Here is a 22097-nt window from a genome sequence, read left to right on the forward strand (position 1 = left end):
ATGTTTTACCATATTAGTATAAGAGAAATTCTGTGCATGCCCTGGGGATTTCGCCCAGCTCACAAGTTTGTGTAGCTTTAGCTGAGCCTGGGGCCTTAGGGGAGAGCAGCCAGGCTTTGTGACCTGGCTCAATCACCTTCTCAGATGTATTTCACCTGCAGGACAGTTCAAGTAGCCTTGGGCACACCCAGTTCTCTCCCTTTTGTAGATTGTCATTCTCAAGAATAACTATAGAATGTGCTGGGGATGTAACATCCTGAGACTGAGGATAGGGGGTACTGACTGGAACAGCCAGGCTCTGTTCCAGTTCCCCCTAGAAACAGGACATCTTTCCGTGCTTCAGCCCAGTGGGTCAAGTGAACCCAAGGTTATAAAACCCAAGATGGTCCACCTTCCAGAGTCCCTTAGCTGCGGTGCAAGTGGAACATTTACAGTTGAGATTTCATCCACCTTGAGCAGCTTTCCTGAGCCTTGGGAAACAGGCCCTCCAGGAATCCTCGGCTTCTGTTGTCACTTGCTGCCTATCTGTAAGTAATCTGCTTCATGAAGCTTTTTGCATATGAATGTGTCCTGTCTCACCAGACTCAGACAAGTTGGTAATCAGTGCACAGTGGACCTGCTTCACATCACCTACACTTGTAGGACAGAAATGCAGTTCTAAAGCACTGGCCTGCTTTCGCTTACCTTATCCCTCTCAGAGGTGCATTGCAGAGACATTTTGTCATTGTTCAGGGCTTTGCTTTAATTTTTCTCATTTCCCACCCCCTTTTCTTTCTAATCATTACTAACTCCCACTTCACGTCAGTCATGAGGGTCAAAAGTGACAGTGATAACCACAGGGCCTAGTGCACTGCTGAGTGCTTTGAACTGGCCCCAGAGCAACCAGCTTTTCCTCTGATTTGTAGCTATATTTGTTTTCCTTGGCATTTTAGTGTCGAGTAGGATGAGGTCACAGTACTACTAACTGACCTTCGAGGTGAGGTGGTTGCAAGGAAAAGCTGGCCTTTCTGGGGATAGATAAGGTGACCATTCAAAATTCACCTGTGGACTTTTGGGAAACCTGGCACAGAATGATGAGCCAGACACCAATGTGTTTTACGGCTCATCAAAATCAACATAAGTGGAATATGTTAGGTTGGACCACAGCCTTATGAATTCAGGGTGAGTTGAGGAGTATTCAGATTGGTCCAGATGATGGTCCCCACATCTTCTCAGTCAGGATACTCATCTGACCCACAGTCTGACCAGAACAATTCAGATGGTAAAGCTAAACCTTTCTACTCCTTTGTATCAGCGTTCTAAAATAATTGACTCTTCCTTCTTCCTCTTTCTCCCTCTAAACCTTTGATACAGAGTGATGCATTTCATGCATATTTGTTTAACATCCCCCTTAGCTTCTGGGCTGCAAGACAATAGCCATGCACAGTTTACAGAAGGAATTCCCTCAGCCTTCATAACAAAAAACAAAAAACCAAAGCAAACAAACAAACAAACAAAATCCTCTGCCCTATTTTCTGTTTGCACTGGAGCCTTTTCATTTCTCATTCTCCTACTTTCTGCTTTAGAGCCACTAAGAAACCCAGTCTCCATCTGTGCCTGCTTTATAGCCAGGGCAGTTCTCACTTCTCATTAAGCCATGTGTTGCCCATATGTCTGTGTGCTATGAACGCAAGAATCCCTGTGAACTATCACTGTTTAAGTTGCAGAGAGTCAGTTGGTCAGCGCTGCTAGTGTTCTGGGTCCCTTGACCCAGCTCACTAATAGAACCAGATGATGCTGACCAGAAAGACATCTGGTTCCCCTAGTTCTAAACAAGTATATTATTAAACAAAAATAATTTTGCTGTGAACTTTTTGGCTTAGTTTTGTCACGGTTTACCACATCTTTTTCCCTGCTGCCTCCTCCTTTTTATTGCAGCACAATTAGCTAACCATACAAACCAAACAACATAGAAGCTGAACTTCTAGATTAAATAAAGCGTAGGGCATCTTGAGAGTTGGTGTGATGCTGTAGTAAACAAAAGCCTTCAGTGTGTACAATAGAAGAGAACACGATTGTTAATAACCTTGTAATTTCTGAGGATTTTCAAAAAAATTTCTTAGTTTTCTTCCTTCTTCATATTTTGCTAACTCCAAGTTTTTCCTGTTAATTTGTGTTGATCAATATCTTCCACTTTAGAGACTTTCCTCTTATGTCTAGTAATCCTTTTGTTCATGATTAAGAGTGGAGGACTAAAAACTAATCGGAAGGTCTGAGTACACGCATCTCTATTGTAAGCTTCAATGAAGGATGATCTACGTGTGTTATTTGTCGGGAACCACCCCTGTCAGTCATTTTAGGTCTTTCATCTTGGGCTAGTCAGGGTTCCCAGAGAAGAGGCTACCAATCTCCCACCTGGAGAAAAAGATCTGGCAGCCAAGTTCTTGATGCTCAGTTGGAAAAAGTGCTTGAATATCTCTGCACTCAGCATTGAGTCACTTAGTTAGCCTAGCAATCCTCTGTTTTAGTATCTCTAGAGTAGTGGGTAATTCAAGAACAATTCTGGCCCTCACCTCCACCAGAGAACATGTGGTAAGGTCTGGAGGGATGGGATCTTATGTGCTACTGACATATAGTGAGTAGAGGGCAGGCATGCTGTTAAACATCTACAGTGCCCAGGACACACACACACACACACACACACCCCACTACAGAGAGTTATCTTGTCCAAAATATCAATAGTGTCAGGGATGAAGAACCAGAATTTAGGAAATAAATCTCCAGGCTTCTGTTTGGGGTGGGGAGAGACAGTTGCCCAGATTTATGGAGTAGGGGCTGGAATCTAGAGATCTATCTACTTCTTAAGAATCTCTAACTCAGTCTCCCTTATTTTCATCCCCACTCTTAACCCAGTTCCAAAGGTACACGGTGCTCCCAAGCTTGAAGATTGTGGTGTAAATCAGATTTTTTTTCCAGTTTTCTCTACTGTTGGCTTAGGATTCAAAGCAGTCTCTGGTCTGCTAAATTAGTCCATCTATTTTCAAGCTTCCAAATTTTTGTTGCTCTTATCTCCTCTCCTGTTTTCCTTATCCATATGGGCCCGCACTCTTCATCTCTAGTTTTGGTAGGGTTTCAAGAGGAACAAAATTATATGTGTATATTCAGTCTACTATTATTAATCCAGAACCTGAGATCTCTAGTTCTTTACATGGAGATATGTCCATAGTATATTAAAAAGTAGGTTACAATGGATTTTGGAAAGTATGATTCTATTATTTTAAAAAACAAGGCAAAACACAAACTTTCTGTAACTATTTCTAATCTTTTTGTGCATAGAAAAAAATCTAGAAGAATAAAATACCAGCGATGGTTATGTCCAGGTGGTGACAGGACAATGGATATTTACTTTCTCCCTTAAGCTTTTATATGTAGTCCAAATTTTTCATAATGAGTACTTACTTCATTTATATACAGAGGTCCCAGAAAAATTATAAAACACTTGAAAATAACACAAAAGATGATGGTATGTCCTTGGAGTGTCAAACTGGAACACTGTTTAACAGGCCTACCTGGAGAATTCTATAGGAAATCATGCCTTTGTTTGACATACCATTTACTGTCCACTAAGGCCCTAGCTCAATGAAGTTATATGTTGTTATATTTTTGTCCAGGAAAGATGCAAATTATTTGTATCTGGTATAAACTGTAACCCCAAGGTTATGGATTTAATAACTTGTAAAACACTTTTAGATCTAACCTAACACTCTTAATGCAACATTCTTTCATCAGTTCCTACAAATACTAAGTTCATTCAAATGCTCTACGCACTGGCTTTGTCATTTTGTTGGTTCTCTCATTAGTGAATTAAAGAAATCTTTGACACATCTTTATATTTGTATGAGAATTATGTTTTTAACTTTTGGAAAATTCTACTTTGACACCAGTGGAATCATAAGCTATTTCCAATTTGAGGATAGAAGAAAAAAATCCAATGAATACCTCAACCATGGCAAAGAGAACATATTCTGAGTCCAGCCCTGATCGCTGTCCTGCCTTGTCCCTTGGCAGTGCTTAAATTGGATGTGTTTGAGCCCTGACTCCTGCACATACCTTTGGACAGCCAGCAATGCTGAGAGATGTGAGGTTAATGCAGTAAATGGCCAGTGCTTTGATAATCATATCTGACAGCTGGGAGCAATAAGAGACATCCAAATGTTCCAAGATCAGTGAGCTTTTGCAGAATGCCTGCAAAAAATTCCAAGGTCAAATTTTTTCTTTTCTTTAGTCATCTAGAACTGTCTTACTTATAGCAGCTTATTAAATGCACATTTCAGTCCCTGAAATACAGATGTTAGCTCTTGATGCCCCCAAAAAATAATTTTAAAAACCCATGTTACATCCAACATCTGTTTATAGCAAAAGATATTCACAAAGCAGCTTAACAGCTTAGTGACATTCAAATGCCTGCTAACAAAATTTGGTTTTCTTGAAGTTAGGTCTAATGAAATTTGACTCATATGGTCAGTAATGAGTAGAAGAAAAGAAATCTGAGGGTAAGATTATATGGCAGACACTCCAAGATTGACAGTGGAATGTAATGGAAAGAACAGATTCTTTGGAATCAGACAGACCCGAGTTTTGCTTTCGTTTCCACAATTTATTACCTCTTAAATCTTAGCAAGTTACTATCTTTCTGAGCCTCAGTTTCCTTTTTTTTTTTTTTTTGAGAGTCTTCCTCTGTTGCCCAGGCTGGAGTGCAATGGTGCAATCTGAGCTCACTGCAACCTCTGTCTGCCAGGTTCAAGTGGTGTTGTGCCTCTTGTGCCTATTGGGACTACAGGCGTGCACCACCACGCCCAGCTAATTTTTTTTTTTTTTTTTTTTAGTAGAGATGGGGTTTCTCTAGGTTGCCCAGGCTGGTCTTGAACTCCTGACCTCAAGTGATCCACCTTCCTCGGCCTCCCAAAGTGCTGGGATTATAGGCATGAGCCACTGTGCCCAGCTCCTCTTTTTTAACTTAGGGAAAATAATATCTACTCTCTAGCATTGTTTTGAAATGCTGAAATGTTCACCTGAAATATCTAGGACTAGAAAAAGGCCTGGAAATCATTCCCTTTATATCTATACTTCTTAATTTTCATTCCTACTTTTCAGTTAAAAAATAACTCAGTGATAAGAATCCATGAGGAAATAACACTTAAAAGTTTACAACTCAGCAGTTATACAAAAACAAAACAATCCACAAAAGTAAACCTAACCGTAATTGTAAAAATATATTTAAAAAGCAATAGGAGTAGAAATTGGAAACCATGATGAAGAAAAGAAAGAAAGAAAGAAAGAAAAGAGAAGACAAGAGAAGAGAAGAGAAAAGAAAAAGAAAAGGAGGAAATTTCCTCCCCCAAAATGTGAGAATTATTATAATTATCTACATGTGCTCAATCACTCTAAGAATTCTGCCTCATTATGAAGCAGTTCCTCTTAGAATACAAAGTTAGAGACCTCAGTAAATGGTAGTTTACCATTAATTTTAGTTGTAAGTACTAGATTTTAGTAACCCTAATGGGTTACTAAAGATACTTCTTATTTATATATAAATTATATATATATTATATATGTGATTTTATATATATTATATATATGTGTGATTATATATATTATATATATGTGATTATATATATATATGTGATGTGGCTCTTAGCACAAAACAGATTCTCTAGCTATCTCTAAGATTTTATATACTGTGTTAGTTGAGAGGCAGTATGCACACTGGCTAGTGTTTGGCACATAGTAAGCACCCCATAAAAGTTAACTAGTGCTTACTTCAGCAGCACAGATACTAAAATTGGAAAAATACAGAGATTAGCCTGGCCCCTGAACAAGGATGACACAGATTTGTGAAACATTCAATTTTTTTTTCAGTTAGGAGGAGAAAGTTCAAGAGATCTATTGTATATGATGACTATAGTTAGTAACAATGTATTGTATACTTGAAATTTGCTAATGGATTTTAAATGTTCTCACCATAAAAAGTATCATAAGTATGTAAGGTGATGAATGTTAATTAGCTTGATTTAACCATTCCACAATGTGTGTGTGTGTGTGTGTGTGTGTGTGTGTCAAAACAGCATGTTGTACTTCATAAATATATACAATTTTTATTTGTCAGTTAAAAATTTTAAGCCATTAAAAAGAATAAATGTTAACTACTATCAGGATTTGCACATGACACCAATAATAATAAAGATGCACAAATGTATTGTACTTTGAGAAAAACTGAAAGATATTGGTTATTTAACCCTAAGTCATCATCTTTTCCTGACCACAACAGCTAACAGTGATTCATTCTTTGATCTCATGCAGAACTTGTCTTTTTCAACTGATTCAGCACTTAGGGTATTTGACTCATTCCTGTATTGCATGAAAATCTGTCTTGTCTGGCAACTACGTGATGGCAAAAATTAGAAGGGGCAGCTTGTCAGGAGATAGCTTGGGACCTGTCACTGGAGATAATCAAGCATAGTGGGGCACACCCAAGGAGGTACAGAAAGGAATCTACCTTTGAATTATTGGAATCAGTGGCCTGGAATCTCAGTTTGGAGATTCAATAAGAATGCAATAAGCCCCTTGTACTGCCTGGAAATCTGCTAGCTTTCATATCCCTTTCCCAAACATCATATTAGAACACAGTAAGCGCTCAGTAAATACTAGTTGGTTCACTGATCCTTTATGTCTTCAAGAAAATTAAGAAGTCTCTTTTAATAATACAAGAATTTTTATGTTGCAAGAAGTAAGGTGACATTGTTTTTCCCTTGTTAGAGACATTAACATTGTTAGAGAGAATGGACAGAGTTAGAGGAACCAGAGAAAAATCAAAGCAAGAAAGAATATTTAAACTATAAGAATAATTTATTGAAAGATGAAACAAGCTTTAAAGGGAGATTCAAGGCTCTTCGTGTCTGAAAACCCTCTTCAGTAGCATCTGCCAATGTCTTGGACTGCTCGAATCAATTCTGCCTTATGCCTTTTTAAAAGCTCTAATATTCTTTAAAGACAAATGTTCTCAGAGGTTTTAAATTTAAAACTAACTTAAAAATGATTACAAGGTCTATGATACATTCATGGTACCATTCTCATCCATGGAAAATCTGAGGCACAAAAATTGGTCTAAGGCTTTATGCTAAATCAGTGGCAGATTGGCGAACTAAAGTCAGAACTTTTCCTCTCTTAGAATTTGTGTTTTCCTTTAAACACATATAAGTCATATTAAGTACTTAAATCTGCAAGCATGTTTCAACATAATCACTCATGAAATTCCATTTCCCCCCTACAGATAAGATTACAATATACACTTCTGGCTCCAATGCTGCAGAATCATACTTCTATCAATGCTGCTGATTTTCTTTTCTTGGAAAATGCAACACTAAATTTCTTCCAAGTCAAAATCTTTTACAGTAAAGACAGAGATAAAAATGCAAACATTATCAAGTTTGGCTCCTTTCCCATGTATCAGCCAATTTTGCTGTGTGTTAGCAATCTGGAAGAAAACTTCCATATCTCTTAGCGAGTTAGATCATTCCTTCTTGTGTCTTCTGAGCTGAGTCACAGTGTAGGGGCTTAATGACTACATTCCTAAATAGGGTACGTAGAGGAGACTGAATTTCACTCACATTTATTGACTGTCACAATAATGTGCTTCTGCCAAAATCCTGAATTAAACCACTTTGACAGGTGGCAGCTTCTAGCCTTAGAAAAGCTCACTTCGTGTTGCATACTCATAACACCATCTCTTGACTATTTGCCTCATTAGGTCCCAATTAATTCTACTGCAAAGTTGGGGAGCTTTTCCCTGTTGGTAATTCTGGAAAAAATGTGCTGTCAAGAACCATTTTCTATAATGAAGACATTTTTGGCTGCCCCAAAGGCTAAAATGCAACTTCCACAATTTTAAGATATCAACTAAATACAAAAACTTCAGTTTCTTGGGCATATCCCAAGATATCTACTTCGCATATCCCATGAGATGGAGAGCTACACTCCACCAACAATGGTGTTCCCACTGGGCATCAGAGCAAGTGGGACTGGTCATAGCCTGGCACCACAACTAAACTCTGCAGAGCCTGAAGCTGCCCCTCCTGGAGATGCCACTCTTGCATTCGCACCTTCCCTGCCAGGGAAACCAGGCTGAGCAAGGCTTAGCAAAGGCCCAGCCTCAGAGAAGCTCCCTGTTTTAAAACATGGAGAGAACTCTGAAAGGGAAAGGGGGATAAGGCCAAGGACCAAAACAAATATTTCCAAAGACACTTTCATGATGAAATTTGTTATAAAATTAGATGGTGATTTGAGGGATAAACTTTGGCTTCAAACCAGCTCAAATGTGGTTTATTCTACAGTCTTCCCCAATTCTTCTCTGTGGAAGAGATGCGCTTTCAAATTCTTATAAGCTTTTCTTTCTTTTTGACAGGGTCCTGCTCTGTTGCCCAGGCTGGAGCATAGCAGCATGATCATAGCTCACTGTAGCCTCAAATTCCTGGGCTTGAATGATCCTTCTACCTCAGCCTTCCACATATGTGCATGCTACCATGCCTGGCTCATTTTTTAATTTTTATAGAGACAGGGTCTCACTATGTTGCCCAGGCTGATCTCGAACTCCTGGCATCAAGTGATCCTTCCTCCTTGGCTTCCCAAAACATTGGGATTATAGGCATGAGCCACTATGCCCAGGCAACTTCCTCACTTTCTACTTGTATTATAGTTATTCATATAAGTGTCTTATCTTCTGCATTGACTGTAACTTCTTGAGGGTAGAATCCATGTCTAATTTATCTTTGCTAACATCTGGCATACAGAATTAGTTCAAGATGAGAGAGTATCCAAAATGAATGAAGAATGCTTCTCAGCACAGGAGTGAGGAGAATGAGCTTCCATATATGGCCCTCAGAATAGTAAGCCCAGTCCTTCTCACTCGGTTCAGTAACTGCCACAGGCAGCATACAGGGTTGGTTAAGAGCACAGTCTGGGGGCCCACTGGCTTGAGTTCAAATCCTTCCATGAGATGTTTTGTGTCTCTGGATAAGTTACTCAACCTCTCTTACCCCTCAATATTCTCATCAGTGGTGTGGGAATTACACAGGAGTAGCTTAATATGAGGAGTAGCACCTACTTCATAGAGTTGTTGGGGAGATTAAATGAGTTAATATGAATAAAGCAGTTAAACAGTACCTTGCACATAGTTAGCAGTCAGTAGATAGTAGCTAGTATTATTATTTGTATGCACTGCTTCTCTGTGGCTCTGATTGCCAAACTTTTTAAATCATGAACACCATAGTAAAAAAAAATTTTTTTTTTTGAGACAGAGTGTCACTCTGTCACCCAGGCTGGAGTGCAGTGGTGTAGGGAAAAGAGAGATCAGACTGTTACTGTGTCTATGTAGAAAGGGAAGACATAAGAAACTTCATTTTGACCTGTACCCTGAACAATTGCTTTGCCCTGAGATGCTATTAATCTGTAACTTTAGCCCCAACCTTGAGCTCACAGAAACATGTGTTGTATGGGATCAAGGTTTAAGGGATCTAGGGTTGTGCAGGATGTGCCTTGTTAACAAAATGTTTACAGGCAGTATGCTGGGTAAAAGTCATCGCCATTCTGCAGTCTCGATAAACCAGGGGCACAATGCACTGCAGAAAGCCATAGGGACCTCTGCCCTGGAAAGCTGGGTATTGTCCAAGGTTTCTCCCCATGTGATAGTCTGAAATATGGCCTCGTGGGATGGCAAAGACCTCGTGGGATGGTCCCCCAGCCCGACACCCGTGAAGGGTCTGTGCTGAGGAGGATAGTAAAAGAGGAAGGCCTCTTGCAGTTGAGATAAGAGGAAGGCCTCTGTCTCCTGCCTGCCCCTGGAAACGGCATGTCTTGGTGTAAAACCTGATTGTATATTTGTTCAATTCTGAGATAGGAGAAAAACCGCCCTATGGCGGGAGACGAGACATGCTGGCAGCAATGCTGCTTTGTTATTCTTTACTCCACTGAGATGTATGGGTGGAGAGAAGCAAAAATCTGGCTTACGTGCACATCCAGGCATAGTACCTACCCTTGAACTTAATTGTGACACAGATTCCTTTGCTCACATTTTCTTGCTGACCTTCTCCCCACTATCACCCTGCTCTCCTACCGCATTCCTCTTGCTGAGATAGTGAAAATGGTAATCAATAAATAATGAGGGAACTCAGAGACTGGTGCTGGTGCAGGTCCTCCATATGCTGAGTGCCGGTCCCCTGGACCCACTGTTCTTTCTCTATACTTTGTCTCTGTGTCTTATTTCTTTTCTCAGTCTCTCGTCCCACCTGACGAGAAATACCCACAGGTGTGGAGGGGCTGGCCCCCTTCACAGTGGCATGATCTTAGCTCATTGCAACCTCCACCTCCTGGGTTCAAGAGATTCTCGTGCCTCAGCCTCTAGCTGGGATTACAGGTGTCTGCCACCACGCCCAGCTAATTTTTGTACTTTTAAGTAGAGACGGGGTTTCACCATGTTGGCAGCTGGTCTTGAACTCCTGACCTCAGGGATCCGCCTGCCTCAGCCTCCCAAAGTGCTGGGATTACACATGTGAGCCACTGTGCCTGGCATAGTAAAAATATTTTGAGCATACACTTTCAGTAAATGTATATTAATGTACTTTGTAAATTATATAGGCATAAACTATTCAAATATATTTTATATATTTAAACATATAAAATAGAATGTATGAGATAAAAAATAAATCTGACATTTCTAGAACTTTTAATATTTTCTTGTCACACCAAAAAAATTGTGTTGTTCATTTGCTGGAGTACATGCTTTCTCTAGAGACACCTACCCAACAGCACACCTTTGGTTGCCAGTAAATCTTGATGGCTTACTGGCTGCACAGATCACGAGCATTTTGTAAAAATAAAGGAATTATCTTTAACATATAAAATTTGACAGATGCATAAAAAGAAGGCAAATTGGAAGAAATTAAAGAACAGAAAGGGTAAGCAGTGAAAGAGAATGTATATTGGGAAAACCAAAAGGAAAGATGACCAGGAAAAGACCAAAACAAAATATCTTTGAATTGTACTTGGTAACTAGAATTTATTGAGAAAAATTTTAGAACAGCTTCAGGTTTTAGATTTTCTCTCCAAAATAAAAATGAACCAGGATTGAATTACCCAAAGGGCAATCAGATATTTTTCTTGTTGCCTGTGGCATAACCCACACTTTTTACATTTCTCTAAGTTTATTTCAAAAAGTGGTGCCTAGTGGCCCAATTACCTGGCACTAGTCCAGGGTCCTCTGTGGGGCAAGAAAGGCGGGGGAATTCCTTAAGCTAAAATAATCAGCCAGAAAGAGTTGATGGGTGTCTATTTGCACAGCCAGCCACCTCACTTTTTGTTCTTAGTCTTTCCCAAGAAAATGACAACTCATAATGTTTACTGTAAGGACAGTCACACCATCCTATGACCTCTTCCATTTAAGGATCTCTAAGAAATAACGAGTTCATGAACTATCATCAGTACTGCTTTCACCTCCCATTTGCGGACATAATAGAATAAGAGGTGATCTAATCAAGGGAGGCTACCAGTCTAGTGGAAAAAAAAGAGAGCCTGGAATCTGAAATTGTATCTATGTGACCAGGAACAAGTCATGTTACCTCAAGTTTCTTCATATATAAGAGGAGAAAGAAAATAACTGTCTACCTATCTCATAGGCCTATTAGAAGATTAAAAGAAAATGAGTATTCCAAAAGCACTTGGAAGACATGGACCCTGGCTTTTGTCTGTGAACCAGAGAGATCCTGGAACGATCCTATCTGTGATGTATGTGATGAGGGCTTTAGGATGAGGAAATATAATGAACAAAATTTAACTGGAATTGATAGGGAGGGTTATTACAAATTATAACATGAAGAAATCATAGCTCCTGTGAGACATGCCACAGGCCCTTGGTTTATGTCAGGCAAGGCACAATGAGCAAAGCCTAGGTGTGTCACATAGAAGAGGGATCAAAAACATATCAAAAACCTAAACATAGGTTTAAAAAACAAAAGAAGCAAACATTCTGATGTTTATTTTCCCTTTTTTTAAATTTTTGCCTTCAGACAATCTGACAGTTTTTTTTTTTTTAACTTTTGGCAAGTTTCATCTTACAAAGGATAAACTAATGTTCCAGGGGCAGCTTAAAGAGTGGGAGAGGGCTCCTACGGATTATCTTCCTTTTAACACATTCTCTTTTAGTTCTGTTCTGTGGATGCTCAACATGAAAAGAACAGATGTGCACATTCATTTAGCAAGTTCAGCAGTGCTTCAGTTGTCTGAGAGTGGTTCTTCCCCAATGGGAGTGGGCAAGAAGCCAGGACTGGTGTGGGGTGTTCTCAGCTTCAGCTGTTTTTCGGCCAAGAAAACATAGTACCCATGACTCCAGTATCCCTTGGAACCTTACAGACAATGGGAAACTGACAAACTGTCAAATCCCACATCCTTTGAAGTCTAGCAAATTTCTAATTCTTTTGAACTGCCTCCACAATTAGAAACACACTAGTGTCAGGAGCCACAGAGAATACTGTTTATTTCTTTTGCTCACAGGCTTTGAAGAAAGAATAATGCCTGGGTATCTTGGCAAGAGTTTATCTGTGACTCCCAGTTGATTCCAGGTGTCTTGGGTCTCCAGGGGTATGTTGTTCTATTATAAAGTTTAGGAAACTATCCTTGGCATGGATAGCCAAGCAGCACAGATTTCCATAGTAAAACTCTTAATTATTCCAGGTTTTGTAGGGGGTTTCTTTCTCCACAAGCTACCAGATATCCCCACTACCCTTCATTCTACCAGAGGAATTCCTTAGTTTCCTCTCCCAATACCCTGTAAAACACTTCTAAACCAGAGACCCTCTGGAATCTCCATCATAGACAGTTTAGTCAATTATTTCCTAATCATAACCTGGAGTATTGGATGAGAAGAGAGACTTTGCCAAGCAATATGGTCAAGAGACAAAAGATCTAAATGTCCGGACGTTCCACCTCCCCATACAAGAGATTTCAGAGCTTCTGCTGCAACAAAGGCCAATGATTAAAGTCATTTTGGAAAGGAGTCCTCCGTTGCTTCTGTTGCGAACCATAAACACAACTTGTAACCCTAGAGAAGAGGTGGAGTTACTGAAATCTCATGCTTTGATAATTACTGAATGACTTAATCTTGGAAAACAAATAGAAATCAATGTTGAGTTCTTTAAAAAAAAATGTTGCTACATGGAGCCAACACGTCTAATCCATCTTTGGCATTACAAGTCAGTATGTGTCAAAGGCTACCAAAATCAACTTTGGTTGAGCACCAGGGGGTGGAGTCTATCAACTGATGAGAATGATTGATGAGAATCTTGCACAAACAACATTTATAACTAGTTAGAAAGTTTAGTGATTCAAACTAAGTATTTAAGATCAGAAGAGAGTCACTGGAGAATAATCCAGTTCTTGCTGTTAGAGCACATGAACTCAACCCTTCTTACACTCCAGAGAGGAATGTGTAGAACAGGCTGGTCATAGGCCATTGTCGGGGAGGAAGATTTTGACTGGACTGTTGCTGAATGAGGTAGGTACTCCTGGGCCTTTCTGACCTGAGTATCCTTGTAGATGTTCCTTACAAATTCTAGGGGTTTCAGTTCCATAGCACAGATAGTCCAGAGTACAAGACTGAGAACTCTGAACCCTCAGTTTCTACTTAGACTATGCCTGGAGCCACTCAACTTACTGAACATTCCTGGGTCAGACCAAAAGTCAAATGAACAGCAATGACTGTTGCTCTGTTGTTCTCCCAACTATGAAGTAGCTTATGATTGTGCCACATGGCTGCCGCCCTTCCCAGTCCCTTATGCCGAATCCCTCCTCCTCTACCTCCTTTTCTATTTGTAAATCAAGATAAATGTTACCAAAGGGCAAATTTTTAAAATCGAAAGTTTATAATCTAAGAGAATGTATCATAAAAGGTTATGAAGATTAAGGGAGAGAAGGAGTATGTTATTTCAAGTGGTAGGCCGGGCATGGTGACTCACACCTGTAATCCGAGCACTTTGGGAGGCTGAGACAGGCGGATCACCTGAGGTCAGGAGTTCAAGACCAGTCTGACCAACATGCTGAAACCCCGTCTCTACTAAAAATACAAAATTACCTGGGCGTGGTGGCGCATGCCTGTAATCCCAGTTACTTGGGAAGCTGAAGCAGGAGAATCACTTGAACCCAGGAGGCAGAGGTTGCAGTGAGCCAACATCGCACCACTCCAGACTGGGTAAAAAGAGCAAAACTCCATCTCAAAAACAAAAACAAAAACAAAAAACAAAAAAACCTGCCACAGCTTTTAAAGAAAGGCTGGGTACGGTGGCTCACGTCTGTAATCCTAGCACTTCAGGAGGCCAAGGCGAGTGGATCACTTGAGGTCAGGAGTTTGAGACCAGCCTGGCCAACGTGGCGAAACCCCGTCTCTACGAAAAATACAAAAAATTAGCCAGACATGGTCGTGGGCACCTGTAATCCCAGCTACTCCAGAGGTTGAGACAGGAGAATCGCTTGAACCCAGGCGGCGGAGGTTGCAATGAGCCAAGATCGCGCCACTGCACTCCAGCCTGGACGACAAAGCGAGACTCCGTCTTAATAAAAAAAATAATAATAAAAATTTAAAAATCCAATGTGAAGCAGCTAGAGCAAGATTGAGGGTCTCAAAAAAGACGGGGCCTGAAGAGGACAATGAGAGAAGTGGAGGTTCTAATATCTCTACTGCCGTTTATACTCCATAAGCCGAAGTCAGATACCTAAGTGATCATCAGACAACAGGGCGCTGACCTAGGTTACACCCTTAAAATTCATCAGTGGTGCCATCTGCAAGATATTAGTAAACCAGCTTGTGAAGAATATAAGCCACAAACCAGGCAGAAAAGACAAGAGAGCAGATGAGGCTGAACCACTACCACAGACTTCCTTCTTTTGTGTAATTATAAATACTACCCACTGCATTCTGGTTTCAGGGCTTTAAAAAGCAGATGAACTGTCTCTGTTAGAGATACTTTTTTATAATTAACTTCAGAGTCATTTATTAATTATCTTTTATAGTTAATAAAAATAAGAGGGAGCTATGTTTGGGTTTGGAGAACAATGACGATTATCGAAGTCTGAATCTTCGCCTCCCCTCCAAACCAGAAAATATAAAGAGAAAAGAAATAAAACTGCACAGGACCCATACATTCATCATTACTAGAACTAAGAGAACAATACAGCCTTCAAATTACTTGTAGGTAGAGTAAAAACAAATTCAAACAGAGCTCCCTTAGCCTGCCTGCAGCTGCCACAAACCTAAAGATAGAGTGGGAGAGAGAATGCCTAAAAGACTGTCGTAAGAGTGGAGAGGTGAAGAGAGCTTAGAGGAAACACAGACAAAATCATGCCATATTAAAAAAACTGTTTTTTTCTCTATAGTCACACCACTCTCAATACTTCCAGAACACTTCACTTCTGATACCAGATGTGTGGGTTTTTCTATACACTGACCAATTCTGTGACACCAACTGGATGTTCTACAATTTAATTCAACGCTGACATTAACTGGAGTTAGCACAGACCCCACAGGTTAAGAGCTCAATCCCAGTAGATTTCAGATGCCAATCGCAAGTCCCAGGTTGTCACTTGGACTTCTGATGAACCAGCTATATATTAGTGTTCCCATAACTACCTCCTTGGGCTTGATAATTTGCTAGGACAACTCAAATAATTCAGGGAAACATGTTTACCAGCTTATTATATAATAAAGGATACCAATGAACAGCCAGATGAAAAGGTACATAGGGCTAGGTGTAGAGGTCCTGAGTGCAGGAACTTCTGTCCCCACAGAGTTGGAGTGCACCCCTTTCCTGGCATATGGATGTGTTCGCCAACCTGGAAGTACTCTAAACCCTGTAGTTCAGGGATTTTTATGGGGGCTTCGTCATATAGACACCATCAATTATTAGCTCAATCTCCAGCCCCTCTCCCCTTCCCAAAGGATGGGGAGTGGAGCAGAAAGTTCCAAGATTCTAATCGTGGCCTGGCCTTTCTCATGACCAGCCCCCAACCAAGAACTCACCAAGAGTCACCTCATTAGAACAGAAGATACACCCAGGAAACTCCAAGGAATTAGGAGTTCTGCATCAGGAACCATGGTCAACGACCAAATATTAGAACAAAAGATACCTATTACCCCTATTGCTCAGAAAGTTACAAGCCCTTTAAGGAGCTCTGTGCCAGGACTGTGGATAAAGACCAAGATATATATATTTCCTATAAATCACATACTCACAAGAAGAGAAATTTTGACAACAGTAAGTGCCAAAATACTGAATAGATCTTGGTAGTTCATAGGGCTTGAAAGCGGGGACACCACCAACATTCCTGGCAGCCAAGTCAGATGCATGGACATTGTCTTTAACCACATCTTCACACTCATCCCTCATCTGAACTATCAACAGTTTCATGGATTTTGCTATCTAAATGTTCTCTAATCCATTTCCTTCTCCCCAGCCTCCCTGTTACTTCCCTTGTTCAGGTTGCTATCCTGTCACCCCTGGACTATAACAAAAAACTCTTAGATTCCTACCTTCACTCTCCTTTTCCCCTTCTGCTCTTCAATGTAACTTCCACTTTCCTTGTTAAAGTGATTTTTCTGACAGATAAACTTCCCTGGCATTCCCATGCTGGATTAGGTACCTCGCCTGAATCCTCCCATAGCCTCCTACATACCTTTATCACAGAATTATGACTAAAAGCATCCTTTTGGAATTAGAAATTTTATACACTAGCTCATGTACTTACCTGTTTCATGACTTGGGAGAAGTTTTTAACCTCTTGGAACCTCCAGTTTGTAAAATGGAATTAAAAGTATTGCCTACCTCATAAAGTAGGAAATTAATACATGGAAAATACAACAGTGCCTGACATGTAGTAAGGGCTAAATTGATATGAGCTGACAACCACCACATAGTATTGAATTTTTCTGCTTATATATCTGCCTAACCCACTAAACCTAGCCTCATCATTTAAAAAAAAATTATAATGATTTCTGTTTTCAAAAAACAAACAGATTATCCATGTCCTCTACATGGAAAGTCTAATCCAAAATGTTTTGTGTTCAATCACTGAGCAAGATGGTCACATTTTCACAAAATTAATTAATCTGAGGCTGGGCATGGTGGCTGATGCCTATAATACTGGCACTTTGGAGGCTGAGGCAGGCAGATCACCTGAGGTCAGGGGTTCAAGACCAGCCTCAGCCAACATGGTGAAACACCATCTCTACTAAAAATACAAAAATGAGCTGAGGATGATGGCACATGCCTGTAATTCCAGCTACTTGGAAGGCTGAGGTGGGAGAATTGTCCGAGCCCGGAAGAAGGAGGTTGCAGTGAGCCAAGATCGTGCCACTGCATACAAGCCTGGGCAACAGAGCAAGACTCAGTCTCAAAAAAAAAAAAAAAAAAATCTGAAATGAGATGGTTTGAGCATGATCTTACTTGAAGGTATGGAGTAGCCTAATTAATCATCTAAGCTCTTTCCAACTTGCTAATTGCAAATAATACCCCAGTGTTGTACTAAGGAAGCTTAAGAATCGTTCCTAAGCTTAATGGACATGACCAAAGTGCCTGAACTTTGGGACAGCCACAGGCCACCTATGCGAGCACAGCCAGCCCACCAGGCTGCAGGGTAGAGAGCACAAACAGCATTTGCTTATGACAGCCACAGGCTCAATGCTCACTGACGGTGGCTGTCTGCCTGCCCAGCTAACCTGTAGTTCTTCTGTATGGTCTACACTCTAAGAATGGTGTTTATATATTTTGAATGGTTGAAAAAAAAAGCAACAGAAGAATAATATTTCATGATTATGTGAAAATGATATGAAATTCAAATTTTCAGTGTCCATAAATAAAGTTTTATTGGAATACAGCAACTCTCATTTATTTACATATTGTCTATGGCTGTTTCTATGCTCAATGGCAAAGTTGGGAAGTTGCGACAGAGACTGTATGGCCTGCAAAGCCTAAAACAGAAACTACCTGACCCTTCAAAACTTTACAGAAAAAAAAAAAAGCCTACCCCTGCTCTAGGGTGCAAGCTCCTGTCTGCTTCACAATTGTAGTCACTGTAGGGGAATGAATTGTTGTGGGCTAAGTGAATTGCTTAAGAAAATGTGGCCATGTAAGAGGCAGAATTGGAATAAAAATTAGGACTCTTGACAGCTAGTCCCACATTCCCTAAATTATATTATTACTTTTGCTATCAGAGAGCTAATCCACACACTTCCACAGGAAAAAGAGCTTTGTCATTTAAATGGATGATTAATTTTTAAAATAAAACGTAGACTAAAAGGTAATTCTTTAACACCCAATTTTTTTTTCTTTTTTTTCTTTTTTTGACATGGAGTCTCTTTCTGTCGCCCAGGCTGGAGTGCAGTGGTGCGATCTCGGCTCACTGCAACCTCTGCCTCCTGGGTTCCAGTGATTCTCCTGTCTCAGCCTCCGGAGTAGCTGGGACTAGAGGTGTGCGCCACTATGCCTGGCTAATTTTTTTGTATTTTTAGTAGAGACAGGGTTTCACCATGTTGGGCAGGCTGGTCTCGAACTCCTGGCCTCAGGTAACCCACCCACCTCAGCCTCCCAAAGTGCTGAGATTATAGGTGTGAACTACTGCACCCAACCAACAAACCAATTTTTATTATCTGCTTTGAATACTGACCATCATCTATTGGTTTTAGCCTAGAAATGTATAATCATATAGCATCTCTCTATACACAATTTGGGTGTAATAAATACATATACACATTGACATATGTATATGATCTAATATATACCAAGGTGTATACATATATTTAATTTACCTATATATACTAGACATAGATGTACCTTTACATATATTTGCATGTAAACACACATATATGCACACTTTCACTGCATACACACCTGCCAGTCCTTCTGGTGCATCCTAATGAAACCTGATTTTCTCCTGCTAATGACATTAGCACCTGGCCGCTAATGACATTTCTTAATCAACTACCTCAACCTGCTAACACTGAAATAATTAGAAATTTTTGTCTAGCTGCAAGATTTTCATTTAGAGATAATCTGCATAAAAAAATACACATTCGTGTGTATGGATATTATATAAATGTATTTATATTATGCTTCATTCTAGGAAAGAGGAATGAGAAATGCAAACCAGATTAAGAGTATAAAAAGCAACCAGAAGCCAGGCACGGCGCCTCACACCCATAATTCCAGCAGTTTGGGAGGCCAAGGCAGGTGCATCACCTGAGGTGAGGTCAGGAGTTCGAGACCAGTCTGGCCAACATGGTGAAATCGCATTTCTACTAAAAATACAAAAAATTAGCCAGGCATGGTGGTGCATGCCTGTAATCCCAGCTACTCGGGAGGCTGAGGCAGGGGAATCACTTGAACCCAGGATGCGGAGGTTGCAGTGAGTCGAGATCGTGCCATTGCACTCCAGCTTGGGCAACAAGAGCGAAACTCCATCTCAAAAAACAGCAACCAGAGTAAATAATTGGATTTATTCCATTGGTTCTATCAAAACAGCTTATTAAGATGGAACTTCTAATACGTCTGAACTGTAACACTGCATTTAAGCCAATTTCTTTGCCATACTTGGCCGTCTGTTATTTAACTGACCTCATAAAATCCTCAAGAAAACGATTTCTTAAGAAATGCTCAGTTACAGCTGCATCAAACATCTTCTCCAAAATGCCTTTCAAGAGCACCAAATAATTCTAGTGTAACATAATCATTGAATGTCTGTTGTTCTCAGAAAAGAACTAACGTTGGAGAAAGTAATTAAAGCCAGATCCTAAAAGTCAATACATCTGAGGCTCCAGACACTGACTCTGCATGTGCTGTGGTTTCCACTAAACACTAAAATGAGGTAATTTTTTATTCTTATTATGTTCACAACTCTTGCAAAACCTAACCAGGGTAAAAAATTTATTCATTTTTCTCATTAAGCGAATTATGTAGTGTGTAAGTTTTCGATGTCTTGTGCTAAAAACAGAATCTCTCCTATAGTTACCTTATCTAAGTAACGAGAGAGCATTCTTTATAAAGTGCAGATAATCTAAACATCTCAATTTACTCACTTTATTTTATTCTCTTTCCTTCTCTTTTTAAATCCAGGTAAGGAATTGTGAAATTAGTTTGTAAGTCACTTTCTCCTCCCCCGGCTTTGTCTGTTCCCTTTTGGGACTTAATAATTGGGCTGGAGGAGGCAAGGGGAAAGATTACCACATGCCCAGAAGTATGAATCTTGGAAGAGGTAAAACTGGTTAAAAGCCACAACACAGACACACACGTACCAAAAGCAGGGAGGAGAAAAAGAAGGATGAGAAATGATGAAAAAGAAAAATTTCAGGGTTGAGGGTGAGGGGAGGGAACTCAGAGTATAGGTCAATAGTTGCAGCAAACCACCATGACACACGCATACCTATGGAACAAACCTGCATGTTCTGCACGTGTATCCTGTTTTGTTTTGTTTTTTTAGAAAAAAAAAAGAAAAATTTATTGTTCATGAATTTGAGTAGAACAACTAATCTCTTAGATTACTGAAAATAAATACATGTCAGTTTGTAAAAGATTAAATTGTTTTAAAGATATGCCAGAACTCAGCTGTATGGTCATATAGTTACCAAATGGGTAAATGCTTTCATCTACAATCTCAGAGCACCTAAAAATAGTACAATTTTTAGGCTCCAAAGAGTGAAAAGAAAAATGTCTGGACCCCATAGAATCAAAAAAGAATGACAGAAAACACTGGTCTCCTGATACTTAACATCAAACTTTGGCCAATACTCCTTCATCCCAAGGATGAGAGGAGCATCTAAAAATTAATCAATAATGTACATTAAGAAGCTATGTCATCACCATGGTAGGTTTCAATACTTCTAAATGATTTCTAGTTATTGGTCAAATATAATTGGTCACCATATGAGAAATATAACCCAGTATTAAAAATGTTAATATTTTAAACTGTTTTGTCTAGTCTATCACCTTGTCAAAGATCTTTTGAAAGCCTGACTATATCATATTCATAGATAAAACTTTGTATAAATGCATGTTTAACCCTTAAGTTAATTGCAGCAGGTAAATCATGGCTTAACTTTAGAGGAATCTTTCAACTTTTTCTCTTAGTAGGTTACATACATCTAAATGATTTGTAACCCTTTTTGTTATTAAAGAGTTACAATATTTCCAATATGGAAGTTTCTAGTCCTCTCTGGGATATTTGTTTTGTGTTCGTTTATTTAACTCTACACTATTAAATATACTACCAGGCAGATTTCTTAGGGACTTCTTAGAACATTAGTATCCTTGGTCTAAAATTGGGGGAAATTGACATTATGTGACACTAATGCTCCTTAAAGTAGATTCCCTTAAGTATGATTACATTGTTCCCAGTGAGAAACAGCAGACCCAGTGAGAAACAGCAAAAATAATTTGAAAACGTTTTTTTCTCACTAAGCTGTCAAACAACCATTCAGAACAGCCGTTCTCCGTTTCTACCTTTCATTTCCATAAAACTGTTACTGAATTAGTTTGCTGAGAAGGTATAAGACTTTGGGCCAGTCATTTAAGCCCTCTTGGCCTTTGAGGTATTTTTTTATTCTTACTACCTTAACATTAGGGAGTTGCTTTAGATGTTTCTAAGATTCTTTCAGCTCCAGAAGTTTAGAATTCAATGCTAGAGGTCTAGAGAATCTTTTGACCTGGAATCCTCTACAGCCCACTAGTTGGGATGGTATTTTAACAGTCTTCTGTTAGTCATGTTAAAACTTCTTGGAAAGTCTACTTCAAACTGACAGAGATAATTTAAGGTTTGCCATGCTCTGTGGACTTCTCAGCTATTATTGCATTATCTTCCTACTTGTGGGACAAACCCTTTTATAGGTTTTTCTTTCTCTCTTTCTTCCCTCCCTCCCTCCCTCTCCCTCCCTCTCCCTCCCTCCTTCCTTCCCTCCCTCCCTCCCTTTTCTTCCTCTCCTCCTCCTCCTTCTTTTCTTCTTCCTCCTCCTCTCCTCCTCTTCCTTCTCCTTC

General features: G+C 39.8%; 1 protein-coding gene and 1 non-coding gene across 3 annotated transcripts in view; one reads left to right on the top strand and one right to left on the bottom strand.

The window, feature by feature from the left end:
• The window catches only part of FBXL13 (F-box and leucine rich repeat protein 13), a 263877-nt gene that overhangs the window by 15864 nt on the left and 225916 nt on the right, over positions 1-22097 (bottom strand). Inside the window, exon 19 of one of the 2 annotated variants that reach the window (XM_008963808.7) lies at positions 4090-4224. The exons of the other annotated variant lie outside the window; for it this stretch is intronic. Within the exon in view, the coding sequence (XP_008962056.1) occupies positions 4090-4224 (135 nt within the window). The remainder of the gene's footprint in view (positions 1-4089; positions 4225-22097) is intronic. 2 annotated transcript variants of the gene reach the window in all.
• Positions 5792-5893, top strand: LOC112440526 (U6 spliceosomal RNA). The gene has a single exon (XR_003028567.1). It is a non-coding gene; the product is annotated as a U6 spliceosomal RNA (small nuclear RNA).

Source organism: Pan paniscus, chromosome 6, assembly GCF_029289425.2.
Source record: "Pan paniscus chromosome 6, NHGRI_mPanPan1-v2.0_pri, whole genome shotgun sequence".
NCBI classification, from domain to species: domain Eukaryota; kingdom Metazoa; phylum Chordata; class Mammalia; order Primates; family Hominidae; genus Pan; species Pan paniscus.